Here is a 23,705-nt window from a genome sequence, read left to right on the forward strand (position 1 = left end):
CGTGTGGTACACGCGCCGACAGGGCGTGTGGGCCTAAGATGGAACCGGAGAGAGAAAGTTAAATGGATAAAGTGAGGACACGTGTTTGATTTCCATTGACTGCTTGGATTTTTATCATCTTAATATTTTAGACTCAATTATTTCATTGCAAATAATTTTATTTTATTTTTTTTACTAAAATTCGTGATTTTTTTCTCTATAAATAGAGACTTGGATCATTTGATTTGGACACAGAGAAAAAAATCAAGTTTTTCACTCTCTTAATCTTATTATTATCTTTCTATTAGCTTTTCTTTTAAAGTTTTAGTCTTTATTTAGTGAAATGGATCCCACTAACAATCAATTCAACACCCCAAATTTAAGTTAAGAAAATATAAATAAATTATTTAAATAAATTTTGTTTTTACAAAAAAAATAAAAAATTCTTAAGTGTTTCTTCATTTTAATTTAATTATAATCGATAATTGTAATTTTGTGTAATTATAAAAACAAAAATATAAAATTAAATAAGAATAAGAAATAAAAGATGGTGGGGTAGAGTGTTGAATGAAAAAACCATTGGAGAGGTAAAAATTGAATGAGTGTTGAATTAAGAGAGAGAAAATGAAGTGGAGTGTTGAAAATTGAAAAAGTGGATGTTGAGGGTTGTTGAATTTGTTTTACCATTGTAAATGGTCTTATAACAAACTACAATAGTTTTTTTTTTTTAAAAAAAAAAGAGGATGACATAGCAAAGCACTAGGACACCAAAATATATTAAAAGAGCAAATTACAAAAAAAGGAGGGGGACTAGGCCAAAACCTCCATGCTAATACACAAATCTATTATTAGGCCAGCCTAATTTGTTTTTAATAAAGATAGATTTGATACAATCAGGAAGTTCCAACCAAATAGTCAAGCAATTTAAACTCAATCCTATGTTAGCAAGCATGTCTGCACATTCATTTCCTTCCCTGAATACATGAGACACAATAAAATTCATGTTCCTGGTTGCAAGAATGCAATTTTCCCATCTGTTTCTTAATTTCCAAGGAACTTGAGAGATGTTTTTGAAAGCATTGACAACAAGTGCAGAATCTGATTCCAGCCACAAACTCTGCCAGTTATGAAGCTTAGCCAACTCAATGGCCCTCATTGCACCAGACAACTCTGCAAAATAAGCATTTTCATGTCCAGTGTTTTCTGCAAAGCACATCAAAAAATCTGCATTCCTATCTCTGAATATCCCACCACAAGAGGAAGTGTTCGTGTTGGAAGAGCCATCTGTATTGCATTTAATCCAATGCAAGGGAGGAGGATTCCACAAAACTTCTATAATCTTTGGGGCTTTAGGAGGGTGAATATCAATGCTGAATTTCTTAAGAAACACAAAATCAGTGATGTTTGTATAGTCGCATGCAGAAGTGTAATTACCAGATAAGAAAGTACTTGAGATGATTGAAGTTATAGAGCTTTTCCAATGAATCATCTTATTGTTGAATCTTCTTTGGTTCCTAGCAAACCAAATAGAGTTAAAAATGTTCACTAAAGCTGCAGAGACAACCACTTTGCATTGAGAATTTGTAAACTTTTTGCTAGTGTTCCAGATGTCTTTAATGGATTGGAATTGTAAGGGGAAATTAAGAATGGATACAAACCAACACCAAATAGGGGACTAAACTTAAAAACTCGTAATTTTTAGGACTAAAAAATAAATAAAAAAATAATAATATAAGAAGAGAAGATGTTGTGGAAAATCTATTATTACCCTATGCTGGTTGGTTGACAAATCACACATTCTTTCAATACCAATGCTCCAAGTTGTACTCTTAGGGGCAAAATTTGAAATTTTGAAATTTGAAATACTCTTATATCATACAATATTCTTTCACTATTATACCATTATCTCTTTCTCCTCTCTTTTACTGGTTTTTATGTTTACTTTTTTTTTTTACTCTCAATTTTTTCTAACCTCCATTTTATTTTCATCTCTTTTGCAGAAAGATTGTTCTTGAACAACACGGGTAAGTAAATGGAACTCTTTTTATCTTCACAAAGGTATGAAGATGATAATGAACTTTTTTTTTTTGTTGTGCATTATCTTTAATTTTTTTCCCATATAATATCTCTAACAAACTATGTTAAATGAAGCCTAAGAATGACAGTAAAAATATACCATATGTATCAAATAACTTACATTTTCAATAACATACATAGTATAGTATAGTATACAATATAAATTTTTTAAAAATGATGCAAACATTCTTTTTATTGTCCAACATAAAGAAAGCTTGTGTAATGTATCAGGTATATGCTGTGCAAAACCATGGATAGCATGAAGCTGATCAGAAATATCTATAATGCATCTAAGCTCCAACATCAATTTCTACAAAAAAAAAAAACATCAACAAACATAAACAAAATTTTCACTCTACAAAAAAAAAAAAGAGTGAGATAGCACAATTTTACCTTTTACATTCTTGATTTTTTTTTTCTTCACATTTTAAAAAAGAAAACCATATATTGAAACAGCATTTACGCCAAAAAAAAAATCCTGGAAGTAAAGAGATTGACTATTTTTGGATTAAGTTTTTTCTTGTGTGTGTATTTCAATTTCAATTCCTGTAAGTTTTTTCTTTAAAATTCTCTCTTCAATCTGTGTTTAGACAAAAAAAATCCATAAAAGAAAAAATGAAATATCATAACTTTTTTTACCATAATAACTGCGTTCCAAGATTAGAGAAAAATTTGAATTTGGCTTCTCTTAATAAAATAAAACCTCTAATCAGAAATAAAATAAAATGGCAGAATGATGAAAGGAAGTAAAAAAAAATGATGAAGAGAAAGTAAAAGAGGTGAATAGAGACATAAGATGTGAACAACTTTACCTTTATTGACACACCAACCCATAAATTTCATACCCTAACGGTGGAGGTTGCATTTTCCGGCACGGTGGTTGCCGGCGAAGGTACTTCAATACATGATTTTTTTTGTGGGTTTTGTAGAGGGGATTGAGGAGAGTCTTTTAATGGTGATGGTTTTTCAAAATATTGTTTACGTTGGTCGAGATCTATCAGAGAAGACGGTGGTTGGAATGTTTAAAAGTCTATCAAATAGATGAAGATTGTGAGGGTAACTCGGCCAACGGTGGTCGGAAATGGACTAAAAATGCCGTGAACAGTGTGCGGCGGCTAGGGTTTGTTGGGGAGGAGAGCTTCTCAAATTTAATTTGTTGAAGAGAGAAAGAAAATGCCAAATGAAGTGAGTGAGTGTCGGTGGAAAATATGGGAGAGTAAGAGAAATAAAATAAAATTGAAAGCTAACAAAATGACGCTTATCGAAAGAAAAAAAATGAAAATGGCACGTGTACTACAATTAGATTTAAATTAAATTAAATACTATAATAATTTAAATGGCCTTTAAAAAATAATAATTTAAATGGCATATGTAATGAAAAAGATTATATCAATAAATAATATCTATAAGTAAATTAAACATCACTTTACTTGAACAAAAAGAATAATTAAACATCACTTTCTCCATCTTGAGTCATCGTGTATCTATCTTTCCGCTTTTTTTGTTATCCTAACATTTAAAAATTATTAATGGTATTTTTTATGAAATTTTCACTTAGATTAAAACTAATAATATAAATTGTTGCTTTCAAGTTATAACAAACCAAGTTGATCAAGATTATTTATTCCAATGACGCCAACAATATAAAAAAAAAAAAAAATCTAAAACCTTTTTTTTAAGACACAAACAAAGATCTTTATTATAGAAAAAATAAATTAAGGGTATAATTGAAATAATGAAAAATTTAATATAAATATAATCATCTAATTTGTTACACTATTATATATATATATATATATATATGCGTGTGTGTTATTTATATTTAAAATTGAGGGATTTTTGGGAAGAAAAAGTCAGATGAAATGGATTGTTTCCTTTATATGGAGTATAGATACCACGTCACTTTAATTCTACAATTATATTGAACCCTCATCAACTAAAATGCACGAGATAAATGGACGTTGTCTAAAAATTCGTAAATATATAAAATGCAGGGGAGAAGTGGGCAATGCCTAAAATTTTAGAATTAACTCAAATGTACAAGAAAATAAATTGACATCGACTAAATTAACTTTGATACCTGGAACAAGTTGCCATTTATAAAAATTTGTTCATGATAAAATATTTATACTATCCATAATATCACTTCGCTTAAATTTTACAATGATATAGAACTGTCATCAACTAAAATGAAAGAGATAGTGAGATTGTATAAAATATCGTAAATAAATAAAATGAACGGAAGAAACGGGCATTGACAAAAATTTCAAAAGTAACTCAAATGCACGGTATAAGTTGTCACTGACTAAATTAACTTTGATACACACGAGAAGTTGTTATTTTAAAAAAGTTGTTATTACGAAAACGTTTATACTTTTTAGAATATCATATAACTTTAATTATACAATTATATTGAACCCTCATCAACTAAAATACACGGGGATAAATAGACGTTGTATAAAATTTCGTAAATATATAAATGCATGGGAGAGAAGGGCATTGACTAAAATTTCATAATTAACTCAAATGTATAAGATAAGTAGACACTGATTAAATTAACTTTGATACACGGAACAAGCTGTCATATATTAAAAGCAATTCTTGAAAAATGTTTATACTATTTAGAATATCACATCATTTTAACTCTGTAATTATATTGAACCCTCATCATTTGTAAATATTTGTAGATGATAAAATATTTATACTCATCATTTATAAATATTTGTTCCAGATAAAATGTTTATACTATCTAGAATATCACTTCGCTTCAATTCTACAATGATATTGAACTGTCATCAACTAAAATACACGAGGTAAGTGTGATTGTATAAAATATCGTAATTAAATAAAATGCACAGAAGAAGCAAACATTGACAAAATTTTAAAAGTAACTCAAATGCACGGTATAAGTTGTCACTGACTAAATTAACTTTTGATACATGGGAGAAGTTGTTATTTATAAAAATTCGTTCTTACGAAAACGTTTATACTTTTTTGAATATCAGATAACTTTAATTCTACGATTATATTGAACCCTCATCAACTAAAATACACGCGGATAAATGGACGTTGTTTAAAATTTCATAAATATATCAAATGCATGGGAGAAAAGGGCATTGACTTAAATTTCATAATTAACTCAAATGTACAAGATAAGTTGACTGTGACTAAATTAGCTTTGATACACGGAACAAGCTGTCATATATTAAGAGCAATTCTTGATAAAATGTTTATACTATTTAGATATCACATCATTTTAACTCTATAATTATATTGAACCCTCGTCATTTATAAATATTTGGTCCTGATAAAATGTTTATACTAAAATATACTCTAGAATATCACTTCGCTTCAATTCTACAATGATATTGAACTGTCATCAACTAAAATATACGAGATAAGTGTGATTGTATAAAATATCGTAATTAAATAAAATGCACAGAAGAAGCAGACATTGACAAAATTTCAAAAGTCACTTAAATGCACGGTATATGCTGTCACTGACTAAATTAACTTTGATACACGGAGAAGTTGTTATTTATAAAAAGTCGTTCTTACGAAAACATCGTAAATAAATAAAATGCATGGGATAAATGGATGTTGTTTAAAATATCGTAAATAAATAAAATGCATGGGAGAAGCGGGCATTGAGTAAAATTTCAGAAGTAACTCAAATGCATGGGATAAATTGTCATTGATTAAACTAACTATGATACACGAGTGAAGTTGTTATTGGGGAAAACACTTGGAACAAACCAAACTGGTTAAGTATTCTAGACTTCTACATTTTCAACTTTTCATTTATAACTTTTGTTATACCTATGATAATTATTTATAATATATTAACTTAAGCTGTTTTATGATTATTTTTTTTTATGGAGAAATTTCCATGTGAATTTGCAAATTTTCTAAAGCATGCGACATCCTAATTCTATGTGGAGACAATAGAGAAAACCAAATTTTGAACATCATATCAATAATGATTGCAAACTAAATACACAAATTGGACCTAAGTGAAAAAAATTCGCCCGAACCAATGAATTTCAACCATGCACTGTCAAATTTAAATTGTCGATCAATAATTGTTATGTTTATAATGTATTTCGTCTAAAATAGGACTATGTGAATTATTTTATATTAGTATATTTATGACTATTATAATTGAAATTATGTGATTTCTACTTATTCCCAGAAGTATATATTATATAATCAATACAATTTAGTTTATTATAGCATCAAACATGTAATACACAAATAATTGGACAACACATAAAAATTATTCACATAAATAAATAATTAATTAACATTAAAACTCTTATACAAAAATTTAATCACCTTTTACGAATAACAAAGTTTACTGTACCCGTGCTAACGCACGGGTTTGGGTTTGTTACTGGTACTAGTAATAAACATGATAACAAAACAAGTTTCTTTTATGAGCAATGTTATATGAACAACCATTTCTTGTGACAACCTTTTAGACAACTAAATTATACAAAGAAATTTAAGCAGTGACACAAAAATCAAAGCAATAACAACAACATTGACAAGACCCAAAAACAAAACAAAATTGTCAGGATCTTTTGTTGGGTCCGCTCAATCCCATAACAAAGTTAAGATAGAGTGGTCCCTATATCCTCTCACTCAATCCAAATATAAATAACAAGCCATCGAACATCAACATCAGCATTACCCATCATCAGTCATCGCTGCAAATCCATCCATCAGGTGTGACTCTGCATGTACCTCTCTTTTTCTCTCTCTACATTTCAAGTTTTTTCTTTTATTCTTTTATAATTTTGTACTGATTTTAATGATTTTCGATTAGTTTTTTTCTATGATAGAAGATGTTTATGAAACTGATTACTAGATGTATATTCTTTTGATTGAATTCTGAATCATCTTTGCATGTGTTTTTTTCTTCTGAACATTGCAAATGATTAATAGTTTAATACTCATTTTTTCTATGAATTGATAGAAATCGTGAAAGATAAGTGAAAACTGAATTATGGCCGATGAAAGCGTTGATGCTTTTCCAACGCTGGAAACTGTGTATAGAGTGACCGGTTACAAATTCAATCAGTTGAGCCGGAAATTACCGGACGCCAAATTGAATTCAGAACAAACTGGTGAGTCCAAGGTGATCCCGATGCCTTGGTGTTCTCCGAATTCTAGTTCAAATGCATGGAGCCAACCAAATTTGATCCAGAAGCTGAAAAAGAGGGGTTATAGTGGATCAGGACTTAAAAGCAATAACCTACAGGTGAAAAGCAATTCTCCAAAGCCTCTTAATGGAAGTGAAAATGGAGTTTTGGATGACAACAGGTTACTTCATTGTGTTGAAGATGATACAGCTCCATCTAAGGATTGCAAGGATGGTCAATGCGATGACGAAGGGATCTCGAAACCCAATTGTGAAAATAATGACGATGAAGGAATCCCGAAACCCAATTGTGAAAAGAATGATGATGAAGGAATGCCGAAACCCAACTGCGAAAACATTGAGGATGAAGGAATCCCGAAACCCAATTGTGAAAACATTGATGACGAAGGAATCCCAAAACCTCAATGTGAAAACGCCGATGATGAAATTGTTGATAGTGATACTGATATTGTGTTTGATAGTGATGATGATCTTTCTTTAGATGACACTGACTCAGACACCGGAGAGAAAAGCCACGAAGGGAGCAAGAAGAGTAAGTGGTTCAGGAAATTCTTTAATGATTTAAATAAACTGACAGTTGAGGAGATCAGTTCACCAGCAACTCGGTGGCACTGCCCAGCATGCCAAGACGGTCCTGGGGCTATTGATTGGTATCATGGATTGCAGCCCCTTTTGAATCATTCTAGGACAATAAAAGTAAGGAGGGCAAGATTGCATCGAGCGTTTTCCGAAACTTTGGAGGAAGAGTGCTCGATGAGAGGAGCTCCATTGATAAGGGGTGGTGAAGCCAATGGACTGTGGGAGGGTCTCGATAACAAAGTTAAGGATCGTGAAATTGTTTGGCCTCCAATGGTTGTCATTATGAATACGAAATACGAGCAGGATGAAAACAACAAGGTACAATATATTTTCTTGTCTTCTAATTTGATGAAATATATATGTAGTCTTAGTCTATTTCCTTTTATTTGTTTTTAAATCGCATACACATTGCAGCTAGTTGTTGAATTTTTACTTCATTAATTGTTAAACAAATTTTCGTATCTCCTATAAGAGTCTTAGTCCTTTTGTGATTTTCTTTTAATTTATCTAATGTGAAGTTCCTCTGTAGTTTAACCTCACTGAGTTGAATTGTAGTGGACAGGAATGGGGAATCAAGAACTCCTTGATTGCTTCAGTGATTACGGTGCATTGAAGGCTCGACACTCATATGGTCCACATGGGCACCGAGGGATGAGTGTTTTGATTTTTGAACCATCTGTAGCAGGTTATTTAGAGTCTGTGCAGCTCTACAAGCATTTCAAAGAGCAAGGAAGAGATAGGGAAGCTTGGGATCGTTGTAAGAATCCATTTGTCCCAGGAGGAAAACGGCAACTTTATGGTTACATGGCTTCTAGAGAAGATTTAGATGTTTTCAACAAGCACTCTGGTGGTTATTTTTCCTCTCTCTTTTAATTACCCTTTTTATATATTCTGTGTCCAATTTTTTTTCATCTTGTGTGGAAAGATCGGGGATTGAAATAATTTATGATCAATTTGAAGATGAGAACTGCTTTGGTAGTTTAAGAATTCTTAGATGGCATACTTCTCTCTATTTCACTAAGGGATGGTGTTAGATGTTCTTGTTTGGTTTTTGGCAATTGTTATTCCTTCTTATTTTCTGTATAATTTTTGGAAGTGGAATGAATGTTGTTGTCTTGCTGATATATGATCTATCTATACTTGTTTAGGAAAATCAAAATTAAAGTTTGAAATTAGATCATATCAAGAAATGGTAGAGAGCAAGATTAAGCACATCAATGATGACAGTAAAGTAAGCGAGAAGTTACGCAAAACAACTGAAGAAAACCATGTTGTGCAAGAACGTACTAAAGAACATCATCTACAAAACAAGGAGGAGGTAATGTTATGAGACTAAAGTTACATTATTATTATTCTTGTAATGCCCATTGATTTGTCTATGAAGATTCTCGACTGTTTTATTATTAATATAAGTTGTGCATAGAATTGGTGAGGATGCTTTCCATTTTGAGGGTAATCAGCAAAAGGTGTTTTGCTTTTACAGCTTAGTTTATTTGTACATGTCTTCCGATGTCCCCGTTTTGTGGTAGCTGCTCGAGCATTTATTGCTTGTTTGAGTGTGATCTTTCATTGGTATTGTTAGTATATAGATGTAAGGGGAATTATAGTGGTTAAGGGTGTCAGAGCAATTAATTAGTTAGTTGGTTAGTTTGTTATGTGACTGTTCAGCCTATCAGCAAGTCTTTAAAATAGCCCTCAATTGGTAAAAGGGGGAATCTTTGAATAACTGAATGTATAGTAAACATTTGCGAATAGAGTAGTGATTCTATTGTAGTAGAAAGGAAACCCCTAGAAGAGAGACTCTGTCCTATTTTCTCAATAAAATTGTTCATTCTTTTCAATTATTGGGTTCCTAACTGGTATGGATGTTATGAATTCACAACTTGGTTTTCTTTCTTGGTTCTGGTAGTAGCTTTCCGAATGATGATGCAAAAAAACTTCTAAGACTGATCATTGTATATATTCTTTTTTAGATGAACGAACAAGAAAAGTTTTTCCTTGATCAAATACAAATCATTCATCAATCAATAGCTGCAAAGGAAGACGAGTTTACGAAATCACAGCAAGCAAAACAAGAAGTGATGTGTGTCAATGGAGATTCTTCTGTGAAAGAAGATGACAATCATATGTAATATTCTTATATTCCCTTATAGTTCACTAATTGCCTATTCGCTTTCTTTTTGTGACTTTCGGAATACATAACTAAGTAGCAGTATGTAAGATTCAATTCTTGATCTTTTCTGATGTAAAACTCAATCTTGTTTTTCTTTAAACAGAATGGAGAAAAATTCTAGTTTCACGAAGTCTCAAGACAAGGATATGAGGCAATTTGAGGCAGTGAGAGATAATATCTTAAAAACACATGGTGAAAAACAGTTGGCTCTGAAGAAGAAGCAGTGGCAAGAGCAGGTTGAACTTGAGAAGGAATTGGAAAATGAACTAACTCAGCTCATGAACAAGCATGCTTTAAGTCACTCTCAAGAAGAAAGCTGTTAATATTAAACGGTGTTTAAGTCCCGTTAACATTTGAAAACATGCAGAGAAGTGGTAAATTTTGCCAGAGTTTAATTTGAAAGTTGAAAGTGAGGGTTGATGAGGGCTATCATCACCAAAGTATCGTAGCCCATTTTGACTAGTTCCAATAGTTTTTAGCTTTGGTTACAATTTTTAGGCTTATTATATCGTTTGGTCCCTTATTTAATTTCATATTTTCATTTTGGTCCCACATTTAATAAAAATGGTGTTTTGGTCCGTCATCTTTTTCTCCGTTTGCCAATTAAATCCCAAGTGTTAACTTTAACTCTAAATATCTATGGTGGATCAACCTTAAAAGTGGTCTATTGTAGACCTTATTAATTTTGTTAATTTTAACCATTCGATCTATTTATTATAAAATGGACCATTAGATCTTCACCTTATTCATGATATTCATAAAATAATGGTAAATAAGTGAAATACCTAAAATACCCATAATGCCAAATTAAAAATTCCAATTTCTTTTCCTGTTCTTCTCCAGCGAGCAACAACAAAGGAAAATTTGGAAAGAAAGAAGGACACAAGCAATTATACATGTTCCTTCCACAAACCGGAAGTCAGTCCTATCCCCCTTGCACTTCCAAGGAGAGTTTCACTAAGTTTAATCACAACTTATTACAACTGCTCAATACTACACCTAGTATGAGACTTCAAATTGCTCAAGCACACAGGCAAGAGACTTCCTTTGCTCAAGCACGCAGGCAAGAGACTTCCTATGCTCAAGCACTAAAGCAAGAGACTTCTATTCAAACAGAATTACACAGAAAATTGTTTGAGTTTGAACATTTGATATACAATCAATGGTGTTCACAATACAATGCAAATGAGAGACTCTCTAGACTTAAGAATTTCTAAGATATATCAAATGAACACAGAAATTCTAAGTGCTTTTATGTGAAACAAATTTAGCAGAGTTTTGGCGCTTTTAATTTGTTGTCTTGTGTCTTTTATCTTCAGGTCTTCACTCCTTTATATAGAGGTGTGAAAGAGTCGTTGAGATCTTTAAGCACGTCAATAGAGTCGTTGTGAAGCCTTGATCAATCACCAATGATCTTTTGCCTGATTTGGTTGTTGTCCTATGAAGGATCACGTTCAAATCCATTCCTATTCTGAAGGAACATTTCTGCAGGCAGAGCTGTTTTTCTTGTCTTGTAGCGTAGACAAAAACAGAGTAGTGGAGGTAGTGGTCGTACACTTTGTACTTTGTCAACGCTCTTTGAAGGATAAGCATCTAATGCCTTCAATTCCTTTCAAATGAACTGTTGCCACCTTTTCTTTAGTCTTTCGCTTTCTTTAGACGAGTTTGAATCCTTTAAACAGCTATTTGAAAGTTTAGGTTGCATCTTCTGATGAACTACAGTTTCTGGTGATATACAGCTTCTGATGAAATAGCTTTTGATAGACTTGCTACTGAACTTGCTTCTGATAAACTCTCTTCTGATGACGTCAGGTGCACTTTGTCTTTAGGAGCATTTTAACTTCAGGAGCATCTTTAACTTCAGAGGCAATTTTCTTCAGATGCTTTAGGCTTCTCTTCTTGCTGATTCCTTTGCTCTCTTTTGTTCTTCCAAGACCTTTTAAAAACATCAAACTTTGTCTTTGGTCCTGTATACTTGAACAAATATTAGCAATGTTCAATTGACAATTTTTAATACCTTGTTATCATCAAAACTATTAAGGTTTATTGTAAAACACATTTTGTTTCGACACAAACAACAAGAAATTCAAACAAATTCAGATTCATCTCTTCTCATATCAAATAATTCGTACAACATCAACAAACACAAAATCAAACCAAAATCCATCCATTCTCATCATCATCTCCATCTGTTCTCAAACTAAAAAAACGTAATCCAAGAACCACATGAAAAGCATGTGATTCATGAAGCAGGAAGGGGAAAAAGTGTCACCGCAGCTAAAAAACCATCACCGCCGTTCAACCCATCAACCCATTGTTGCCACCGCGTGCGACCTTGAACCACCACAGATCCATCACTGTCAGCTGCCAGTTCCTTCTGCACAGATCTGTGTTTATGGGTTTGGGAAGAGAAGAGAAGAGAGAAAAGAAGAGAAGAGAGGGAAAGAGGAAAATAGATGTTGATCTTGTTCTGTTGATGCAAAGAGGAAAATAGAGAATTAGATTTGTTTTTAAATGATACATTGTTGTTGTTGATGTTGTTCGGGGCAATTTTTTTTTTTTTTTAGAGAGAAAGGATGATTATAGTGTTGATGATGATATTTTTCTTTTTTCTGGTTTCTTGTTTTAATTTATTTTTCTGGGTTATTTTTTACACATTATTTTTCTGAGTATGTTTGTATGAATATGATTGATGAAGATGAAAAATATAGAAGATGAAGAAAAGAAAAAAAATTAGGTGTTGGTGGTACATCGTAAGATAAAATAAACCTGCTTAATCCAATTGTTCTCTTTTTTTTTTAAAAAATCAAACGGTCGAAATTAAAATAATTAATAGGATCTATGGTGTACCACTCTTAAAGATGATCCACCATAAACATCATTTTTATTAAACTTAACGGTTGTGATTTATTTGGCAAACGGAGGAAAATGAGGGACCAAAACGCCAATTTTATTAAATGTGGTACCAAAATGAAAACATGAAATTAAATAAGGGACCAAACAATCTAATAAGCCCAATTTTTATTATATACTTGGCTTTCAAATGGTTAGGAATATAATTTTATTTTGATTTAATTTACTGTGTCTTGAAATGTATTTGCATATTTCCACCTCAGGATTCAGCCTGAGTTAATCAAGAAATTTTATTGCACATGAAGGCATGAAGGATACTACAGGAATAAATTAAAATATGGTCTTTTAGTCCCACATTTCTAGCAAAGAAACATAACATATGCGAACTGCTCTATACATTAACATGAAATGTTCATTCTTTATGGGTGCATGGTGTCTATTACTATCCCAATGACACTGTTCCAATTTCATATTGATCTGGACGATAAACTTTTCATTAGATTATCGGTCTTGATTTTGTGAAATTGGAACATTGACAATGAGATTTAAAAAGTTGAAAATTTCTTCAATCTTCTATAAACCATCAATCACCTTCTTCCTCTTTATTTTTCTGTTGAAATTGTAGGTTTTTATCGTCTTTCAAATTAGCTTGTTAGCACCCACTCTCTATCACTCACTTGATTAGTAGTGTGTATTAGGCTGTGTTTGGTAACACAAATAAGCTAGCTTATAGCTTGTTAAACTAACTTATAAGCTTGTTTTGATAAAATAAGATGTGTTTGGTATAAAACTTTTCCCACTAGCTTATAGCGTTTTTTGAGAAGCTATTTCAAGTAGCTTTTATATTTTCTTCCAATTTTGACCTTTTATTAATTTTATTTTATTTTTTTATAATAAAAAAAACACCCACATTCTTGTGGTAAACTGGCCACGTTCCCATGTTGTTATATATCAAGGTTTCTTTTTAAATTTTGTTGTTCACTTTTTTTTTTTTTTTTTTTGACATTGTTCATAATTCATATAATAATAATTTTATATAAAATTTACAATAAATAGTGAAGCAAATTTAGATGAATAAAATTCATAAAAAATAGTTTTGTTAAATAAAAAATATCAATTGAATTCATATATACATTTATCATTTTAGAGATGAAAATAATTTGAAATATATTTAAATCTTTAAAAAGAAATACGATAAGTAATAAAAATTATATATATGATTTATATTAAAAATTAAACAAACACGTCCTTTTACGTCATTTAATATTTATCAGTCACTTCAACAACTAATTTTACCAAACACTTTTAATTTAATAAGCTAACTTTTCAACTATAAGCCATAAACTATCAGTCATCAGCTATAAGTTAGTTTTTCAGCTATGACTCATTATAATGAATCAATGAAATTGTCTCTTGATTAGTTAGAGATTTATATATATATATGGGTAATACTATAACACACCCACCTTTTTTTTTATGAAGGTGTGCATTAGCAACAAACACCTTTTTGTTTTGAACAAAAATACCCATTTCCTCTTTGTACAATTGGGATTAAATCCATGCCTTTTAAAGACATTTCATCACTTATATTAAATTTTCTCTCTCTTGCTTTTAGATTTTTTTATTGAAACACAAGAATCAGTTTTTGTGGGATTTTTATTGAAGAATTTTTTGAGAAATTTTTTTCAATTGAGGAATTTGAGAGGAACCCATTTTTGGAAATTCTGTTGATCTAATTTCATGTACTGTCTGCAAGAATGCTACGGCTGGGATCCATTTTCTAGAGGTTAAGATTAAACACCTATTGTTACAAATTGCAAGATTAAACAAATGTTGACCCAATTTTTTATGAAGATGCAAGCAAGAGGCTGGTTCACTTGGTTTGGCAACAAAGACACTTGGTTCAATTGAGGGAAGGAGCTGGTTGGAGGAAGCTGAATAATTTTTTGCTTTTGGTTTCAAACAATGTGAGGTGCGGCTACAAACAAAATGAAATTTGGAATTTTTATATAATTTAATTTCAATTTAAAAAAATAAAAAACATCACAGATGCGATGATGTTTGAGAAGAAGTCAATGGAAGATGGAGAAGTGAGATAAAACAACAACAAAGTTACTTTTCTACCCTCTAAATCCAATTTAAAGTAATGGTTTTCTTGTCCAAAGCAAAAAGTGTTTGTTGCTAATGCACACCTTCACAAAAAAAGGTGGATGTGTTATAGCATTACCCTATATATAGATATATATATTTCGGTTGCCAGATTTGATGTTGTCAGAGCTTGCTAGTGCGGTGGTCTATAGAATGTTGAGGGTGATGATATTCATAGAGGTATGGGTGACAGTGGTATTTGTGGTTGTGAGGTTACTGTGATTGTAACAATGTGGATGGATGATCATGGTGAAAATTCTTAGAGCTAATTAATAAGACAGATAAATGGGATAGAAAGGTTAATAAGAGAGGGAAAAAAAATGCATTAATTGCTTCTTATCCTTATCCTATGCACAAGTTACAAAAATCCTTATTAAATTGATATTAAAATAATATCATTTAATATTAAAATAATATCTTGAATTTAGAGTATATGCAACAACTGAAAACTTCATTGAAAAATTCAAAGAGGGCCTTATAAAATGGACATGGGAAAAACTTAAAAAGAATTTAATACTCCTTCCATTTTTAAAAACAAAATTGACTTTTTAGATTCATTCATTTAATGATGTATGTGGTTTATATTGTGAACCACAAACATAATTAAATGAATCAACCTAAAAGGAGGTAATGTTAGTTAAAGAACAATTCAAATTCAAAGTATTTGCAGACACAATGTTAATACAATTCGATCATAGAACACTACAGTAAGTAATGCTATAATTATTACCTGTGACAAGTTTATGAAGTTGGAACTAGAGAGTATTTATGGTATTTTAGTCCCACATTCCTAGCAAAGAAACATAACGTGTGAAGTTTTTTCTATATAATAAAGTAACATATGTTACATATTTACATGTCACTTTTAAATAAAGTTGTCCATTGCAATTCAATTGACACTGTTTCAACTTTAGCATTCCCAAAACTATCAACTTTTAATTGAAAAGTTTTGAGGTGGTAGGCTTGAAACATTGACAATAGGATTTAAAAAGTTTAAAGTTTCTTCAATCACCTTTCTAGGCAGCGAGAGATAATATCTTAAGAATGCATGAAGAAAAACGGTTGGCTCTGAAGAAGTATTTGCAAGAGCAAGTTGAACTTGAGAAGGAATTGGAAAATGAACCAACTCAGCTCATGAACAAGTATGCTTTAAGCCATTCTTAAGAAGAAAGCTGTTATTAATAAACGGCATTTAAGTCCTGTTAACATGTGAAAACATGCAGAGAAGTGGTAAATTTTGCCTGAGTTTAATTTGAAAGTATAAAGTGAGAGTTGATGAGGGCTATCATCACCAAAGTATTGTTCCCCATTTTGATTAGTTCCAATGGTTTTCGCCTTGGTTCAAATTTTTATTATATACTTAGCTCTCAAATGGTTAGAAATATAATTTTATTTTGATCAAATTTATTGTGTTTTGCATTGTGTTTTGAAATGTATATACATATTTTCACCTCTATTCAAACAGAATTACACATAAAATTGTTTGAGTTTGAACACTTGATATACAATCAATGGTGTTCACAATACAATGCAAATGAGAGACTCTCTAGACTTAAGAATTTCTAAGATATATCAAATGAACACAGAAATTCTAAGTGCTTTTATGTGAAACAAATTTAGCAGAGTTTTGGCGCTTTTAATTTGTTGTCTCGTGTCTTTTATCTTCAGGTCTTCACTCCTTTATATAGAGGAGTGAAAGAGTCGTTGAGATCTTTAAGCACGTTAATAGAGTCGTTGTGAAGCCTTGATCAATCACCCGCTGGTAACATTTTTAAGATATTATGAAAAATGTTTGTGGAAAAAGGTTTTGAAAGTAAGAGTGAGAGCATTGGGATTGAAGGAGAAAACTCATAGTGTTTACAGGTATGAATTGTATCTTTTAGTTTATGCTACAGAAGAAAAGGTTTGAATAGTGAAAGATTTATGATTGTCGAAAAAGTATGTGAACATAGTTATATATTTATATCCTTGCTTTATCCCATACTCAGATACTCTTCTTTCGTGTTGGACTGATGATGAAATCATGTCTTGTTAGGAACTATTAATGTTACATATGCATGCAATTCTGCTTAATTGTAATTGCAAAAAGAAACACCAAGTAGTTATATGAGGAGTGATCTAACATGAGATTCGTATTTGCAAAATTATGATGTTTTAAGTGACTCTGGGGGTAGGAGTGGAAGACCAAGACTCTGTAATTTGATTAGAAATGAACAGTTCAACTGAATCATTATGTATGATGCGACAAAGAACTAAATCACTACTAGAACACTATATGAATTTGATATGAATTTAAGAAAATTGTTAGGAACATCAAAATTTTGTTGGTCTTTAGGTAAAGAATGTATACGTTACTCAACTCTTTTCTCGTACCTTTGGCATGTTTGTTAAGGATGAATGAAGAAACATGTGTGATGAGCAGTGCTAAATGGTGCGATTGGTTTTTCGTGTAAAACACACGACCGTGTTATTGAATATGCAATACAACACTTGCTATATTTCTTTATTATTAAACTATCATATTCAAAACCCAAAAAAATATTTTCAACACCAAACCGCTAATCTCTAGTTTGACAGCATAAGTAAAACTAAACTCCAATTACAGTTCTTAAACAATAGAAACAAGGGGTAATTGTAACAAAAAAAAAAAGTAATAGTCATTTGGTTCATGAATGTGTAATGAATAGTCATAATAGTTATTTTGATGTATCAAAATTTTAAAATAGTCATTGATTGTGTCATTCGCTAGTCCAAATATTGTGAGTACCGAAATATTATTTTAGCGTCCGAATCTATTTTAATTAATATAGTGTACAATCAAAAACTATTTTAAAATTTTGCTATATTGAGGAATTATTGTAACTAATCATTATACATTCAGAGACCAAAATGACATTTGAAATTTACTGTAATTGCCTCTAAAACAGAAATAAATGTAAAAAAAATCACATAAACGAAGCACACCGTCATAACTTTTGCCAATATACAAACAGGTTTGAGCAAATTACAATCGTTTAGATGAATTTATCCATGTATCTCAATGCCAAAATATGAGTAAATAGGCAATGACCCCCCCTGAAATTGTAAGTTTCGTCAATTACCCCCATGAAATTAAGAAAACTTCAAATACCCCCCTGAAATTGCATGACGCTAATCAATTTGCCCCCTCCGTCAAAATAAGTTTTGCACTTATGTGCAAAATGCCCCTTGAACTTGATTTTTTTTCCTTGTATTTGACTCAAAAGATATTAAAGGCAAGCAATTAACATTTAGCTTTATGTTGGGTCAATTCCCATCACATTATTCTGCACCATAATCAAAATTTATTTGTTCTTTTCTTTCTTTTTTTGATAGCAATTCTTGTTAATTTTTGAACTACTCATTAACCATTTTTGTTGTATGTTATGATGAGTAGCTGTTTACTATTGATCTCAAATGTTCCATAAACATAATCTATATCTATATGCATAAAAGGAACACAAAAACCCCATCCAATCCAAACAATGTTCATGAGCTTCATGAATGGAAATTGTAAACAAACACAAATGGAAATAAACAAATGGACAGAGGAGAATGACACCATAATCAACTTGTAAAGGAAGGTCAATAAGTCAAAGGTGAAATCACAATGATTATACACATGACATTGATAAAATTCAATAATTCTATTCCAAGAACTTAAGAGGAGACATAAAGCTAATTGTTAATTGTTTGTCTTTAATATCATTTGAGTCAAGGATAAGAAAAAAATATATAAATTTTAAAGTTCGGGGGGCATTTTGCACATAAGTGCAAAACTTCAGGTGGGTATTTGCAAAACGTTATGTTGACTAACAAAAAAACTTGACGAAGAGGTAAATTGATTAACGTTGTGCAATTTCAGGAGGGTAATTGAAGTTTTGTGAATTTCAGAAAAATAATTAACGAAACTTACAATTTCAAAGGAGTAATTGCCTATTTACTCGCCAAAATATATTTCAGTATAATTACTGTAGTCAAAGGCTTGTTTTTTTTGTTTAAATAATAGTCAAAGGCTTGTTTTTTTTTGTTTAAATAATAGTCAAAGGCTTGTCTAGTTGTGTGAATAAAGAAAAATTAACTAGAACATCATTATTTGACGGTTCGTGTGTATCCCACGAATTGATTATCACTAAGTAGCATTTTTCTTAAAATATAGGTTAAAGTGCATTTTCTCCCCCTTAACTTTTAAAATGTTGCAATTTGGTCCCTTATGTATAAAAGCTACAATTTTGGTCCTCTATGTATAAAAGCTACAATTTTGACCCCTTAAGATTTAGCCTATTTGCAATAGTGGTCATTTTTGTCAATTTTGATTGAGTCAACTCCTACGTGGCATGCCAGCATGCCACGTAGGTAATTACTGAATTAAAAATAATAAAAAATGTCACTTTGTATTTAATGAATTAGAAAATTAGAAAAAATAAAAAGGAAAGAAAAAAGGTGACAACTAGGGTACCCATGGAAAAATGGTGGGTAATTTACCCCAACCAATACATATTAGCCACATAAACACATTTTTAAGTGGTATCCATGAACTATCTTGACCCCACCAACAAATTGCTCATTTTCATTAGTTGGTGGGTAAATTATCCACCATTCTTCAAAGGTAATCTAAAAAAAACCAAGAAAAAAAAAACACGTGATGTCTTCCTCTCCTTCACGTTCTATCTTCCTCCCTCACACTTCTCTGGAAATCACTCTCTTTCCACCACACAAACTCAAATCCTCACATTTTTCACCTTCAATTTTTCAGATTTCTCTTCTTTTTGCGTTTTCTTGCTTGACATCGAAAAGATTTTGAAGTGAATTTCAGATCCAGTGCAGTTTATTTTCAATTTTGATGAAGAGATATGAGAAATTCCACTGCGATATTTATCATTCTTCATAATTAATTCTTGGAGGTTACAGGCTAGCAAAGCTCAAATACTTGGAACCACAGGCCACCAAATCCACCGACCCTTCCTCGTATATCTTTCTCAAATGAGTTTCTTTGTCTCCATTAAACTTATTGCAGCAACTACTATCGAGGCTATAGTATTGTGGAACTTGGACAAAGAAAGACGAATAACAATTGTGGAAAAACAATGATCGAAGAAAAATCAAAAAAGGAAGGGGGTAATCTTCAGTAATTACCCTAATTTGGTTTCTAATTATTTTTTTTACAAGTAATTGCTCACTAAATTTCAGTATTTGCAATCCCTTGATACTAACTGTTTTTGTGAAATCCCTTGCTCACTAAATTGCTCACTAAATTATGGAGGAGTCGTGTGTTGTAACCTATAATTTGATGAATGTCAGTTTTTATTTATTTTTGTTGTTGTATTTTTTGGATTGTGGTTGAGAATATGATAAAGATGTTAAGAAGATGATTTCTGAGTTTGTGTTTGGTGGTTTTTGTGTTTTTGGTGAATGATGAATATTAATGGTGAAAAGATGAATTTGCTGGGTGGATGATGAATATGATGGTGTTTATGAATGAAGCACGTGACCTTTCCTTTTTTCTTTCCTTTTTGATTTTTTTTATTTCAATAAACATAGAATGCAATTTTTTATTTATTTTTAATTCCTTAATTACCTACGCGGCATGCCACATAGGGGTTGACTCAGTCAAAATTGCCAAAAGGATCACTATTGCAAAGGGGCTAAATCTTAGCGGGTTAAAATTGTAATTTTTGTATATAGGGAATCACAATTGCAACATTTTAAAAGTTAAGGGGGGAAAATACACTTTAGCCTAAAATATATTAAAGTAATGTCTTGATACATTTTCACATTATTGAGAAATATGAAACAGAAAGGAAGGGCGTGAGTGGAAAAGAATGTGATTAAAAAAATATTCTATGCATGCATATATGAGGTCCTAGTCCCATCACAAAGTAATGTAGCTCTTGATGTTCCCATACCATTCACTAGAGACAATGAAGTCGCAAAGAACTAATGTGTCTTGTTGTACATATATCACATAACTATGTATTTTATCTATAGTAAATAACTCATCATTGGGATTTTGTATTTCGTCAATAATGGTTGTTTAAGTTGTCGCAAGCAAAAATGTATTTGTTATCATTCACACAAACGAGGTACAAACATAGACTCTATTGCTCATACATTATAACGGTAGATGTGAATCAACTATCTGTCTTAGTTTTGCTATGACAAATTAATTTGTATGTCTGGTTTACAACATAGAGGCATAAAGGGAGGAAATGTATTCATTGATTCCCCCAACTTTTGTGAGGAACATAACATAGATGTATAAGCCATTAATATTCACAGATTTTTTTTTAGACATTTTTTATCTCTTAGGCTCTATTTGGATTGATGGAATAGAATGGAACGGAGCGGAATGAAATAAAATGGAAACGGTTGAAGGGAATGAAATAAATTGAAAAGGAGTAGAACTAGGGCTGGAAATGAGTCGAGTCGAGTCGAACCTGTCTGAGTTCGACTCGACTCGAGTTTGAAACGAACCTTTTTTTTAACTTGAGTTCGGCTCGTTTAAAGTTCGCGAACTACTCGGTTCGGCTCGTTAGGTTCAACTCGTCTACTCGAATCGTATACTTCAAAAGCTTTTTTTCTTCAAATTTTTTTTTTTGTCAAAAATACATGTCTTTGACTTAAAAAAAAAAACAAAAATATAAATTAAATAAAACAATGAAGGTAGAAAGGCAATATCACTTACTAATGTAGCGCATACCATGTTTTACATGTGGGACTATTTGTGTATAAATGTTTGTTTAAAAGCCTTCCAAAGATATTAACTTTTTTCCTCTATCATAATAATTATCGTTGATTATTAATCAAATTAGTAATAATTCCTATGAAAAAGTACATAATTATTGGAAGAAGCTTGTAATAAATTACATATTATATAACAATATGCAAAATAATATTTTATATATATCGAGCTGGTTCATGATCCAAACGAGTCGAACCATACTCAACTCAAGTTCGACTCATTTATTCAACGAGCTTAATTTTCAACTCAAGTTCGACTCATTTGGTTCATGAACCAAATTCAATGAGTCAATTTGAAATGGAGTAGAGAGACCATTCCATTGTTTGGTTACTTTACAATGGAGCGGAACTGATTCCTCACTCCATCGTTTGGAAAGCTGACATAATGGAATGCGTTATAACCTTTTTGTTTCCCTTAACTAAAATATATTCTTCTATTAAATATTGACAATTCTATAGCAAATATGTCTCTAATATATATCATATAGGTTGTATTTACAAGACATATCAGTGTTATATCGTACTATGTATTAAAATGAATTTCATAACAGAGATATATTTAAAATAAATAAATGTATTTCATGTGAATTGTATACGTTTTAAAAATAAGTATAACTATCCTTAAAAAAAAATAAGTATAACTAAAAATCAAAATAAATCCACTTTTTTACGGTATTGGAATATATGAGTATTATTATCGAAAGCTTCTTTTGTGTATAATAAAGGAAGAAGGATGCTATATTCAATTATTTAAACATAATCAAATATAATATATTATAAATTAACATAAGTGATATTTTTTGTTTCGTTGAATTGTAAGTATTTCTAACGACCATTAGTGGAAAAATTAATATTTATAATGAGCAAAACAAATTAAAAGGTTGCTCAAAAAAATTAAAAGAAATGGTAGTCGGTAGCGGCTGCGGTTATGGTGCATAAGGTTATGCATTTCCTTATGCACCCTGCATAAATTTAGAAATGATTTTTGTGAGTTGTATTTCAAAACCATTAGATGTACTTAATGGTTTCCAGCACTCTGCATAAATCCCAGCTCAATTATGCTAAAACCATTTTGCTGTGGAAATGGTTTCTGTGAGTTGTACTCCAAAACCATTTCTGAACTTATGCTTCCTTATGCACCATAACCGCACCCGTCAGTAGCCACGCAAAAGCATGACAAAGAAGCTAAGAAGAATAAAGTTGTAAGGTTGGGAGAAGATGATGAGGTTATATTTGTAATTTAATAACCGTACAAATAAAGTAATTAGCGATTCCATTCCATTTCGCCCAAATTGAAGGGCAACCAAAATGTATGTAACTAATGGAAACCAAAATGTATGTAACTTACTAATGGAATGAGATGGAATGCATAACATTAACTTCCATTCTATTCCTTCTTTCAAAAAAAAAGTTCCACTCTATTCCTTCTTTTTAATAAGTGTCCAAACAATGGAACATTAACTCATTTCATTCAAGAGTACTGAAATTTGAACAACCATTTTAGATAATTTATGGTACAATTTCTTTTTTTACATTTTTCATTGGTCAAAAACAATGGAGAAAGAAAAAGGAAAAGAGAAAATAAAAACATAATATGAATATGAGAGAGAAAATTGTCATAAAATGGATGTACAAATATCATTTCTCTTCATTCAATTCCATCACATTCCATCAATTAGCTATTTCTGAATATTTTGCAACAAGAGAGCAAAACGATGTGTTTTATTATGAATAGTTTGCAATGTGGTTCTTTTTAACATTTTACTTTCAAACAAACACAACATCAATCTATATTAAGAATTATAATGTGTTCTAAAACATTGTAGGTGGGGTTTCAACTTTGAAATCATTTTTTTTCTTCCCAAAATGTAGAAACTATGGATGGGATCGCTTTACTTTGATCTGGCGCAAATTTATTACAGATCAATGTAGATAATTCAAATATCAATTTTTACACTATTGCTTAAGCAATTA

The 23,705-nt window shown here is 31.1% G+C and overlaps 2 protein-coding genes across 3 annotated transcripts; one reads left to right on the forward strand and one right to left on the reverse strand.

The window, feature by feature from the left end:
• Positions 1 to 723: 723 nt before the first annotated feature.
• Positions 724 to 3,324, reverse strand: LOC112419299 (uncharacterized). Its single transcript, XM_024776787.2, has 2 exons — positions 2,868 to 3,324; positions 724 to 1,493 (listed from the first exon to the last, which is right to left on the reverse strand). Exon 2 carries the CDS (start codon positions 1,466 to 1,468, stop codon positions 809 to 811), a length of 660 nt encoding a protein of 219 aa, XP_024632555.1. The 5' UTR covers positions 1,469 to 1,493; positions 2,868 to 3,324; the 3' UTR covers positions 724 to 808.
• Positions 3,325 to 6,646: 3,322 nt separating this feature from the next.
• On the forward strand, positions 6,647 to 10,554 carry LOC11430341 (protein SUPPRESSOR OF GENE SILENCING 3). 2 transcript variants are annotated; one of them, XM_024777569.2, is made up of 6 exons: positions 6,647 to 6,797; positions 7,034 to 8,116; positions 8,354 to 8,645; positions 8,947 to 9,116; positions 9,772 to 9,926; positions 10,075 to 10,554. In XM_024777569.2, exons 2-6 carry the CDS (start codon positions 7,064 to 7,066, stop codon positions 10,292 to 10,294), a joined length of 1,890 nt encoding a protein of 629 aa, XP_024633337.1. In that variant the 5' UTR covers positions 6,647 to 6,797; positions 7,034 to 7,063; the 3' UTR covers positions 10,295 to 10,554. The 2 variants fall into 2 exon arrangements, with proteins under 2 accessions (XP_024633337.1, XP_003593089.1); XM_003593041.4 differs by having other exon boundaries at positions 6,647 to 6,783.
• The last annotated feature ends 13,151 nt before the right edge of the window (positions 10,555 to 23,705 follow it).

Source organism: Medicago truncatula, chromosome 2 (assembly GCF_003473485.1).
Source record: "Medicago truncatula cultivar Jemalong A17 chromosome 2, MtrunA17r5.0-ANR, whole genome shotgun sequence".
Lineage (NCBI taxonomy): Eukaryota > Viridiplantae > Streptophyta > Magnoliopsida > Fabales > Fabaceae > Medicago > Medicago truncatula.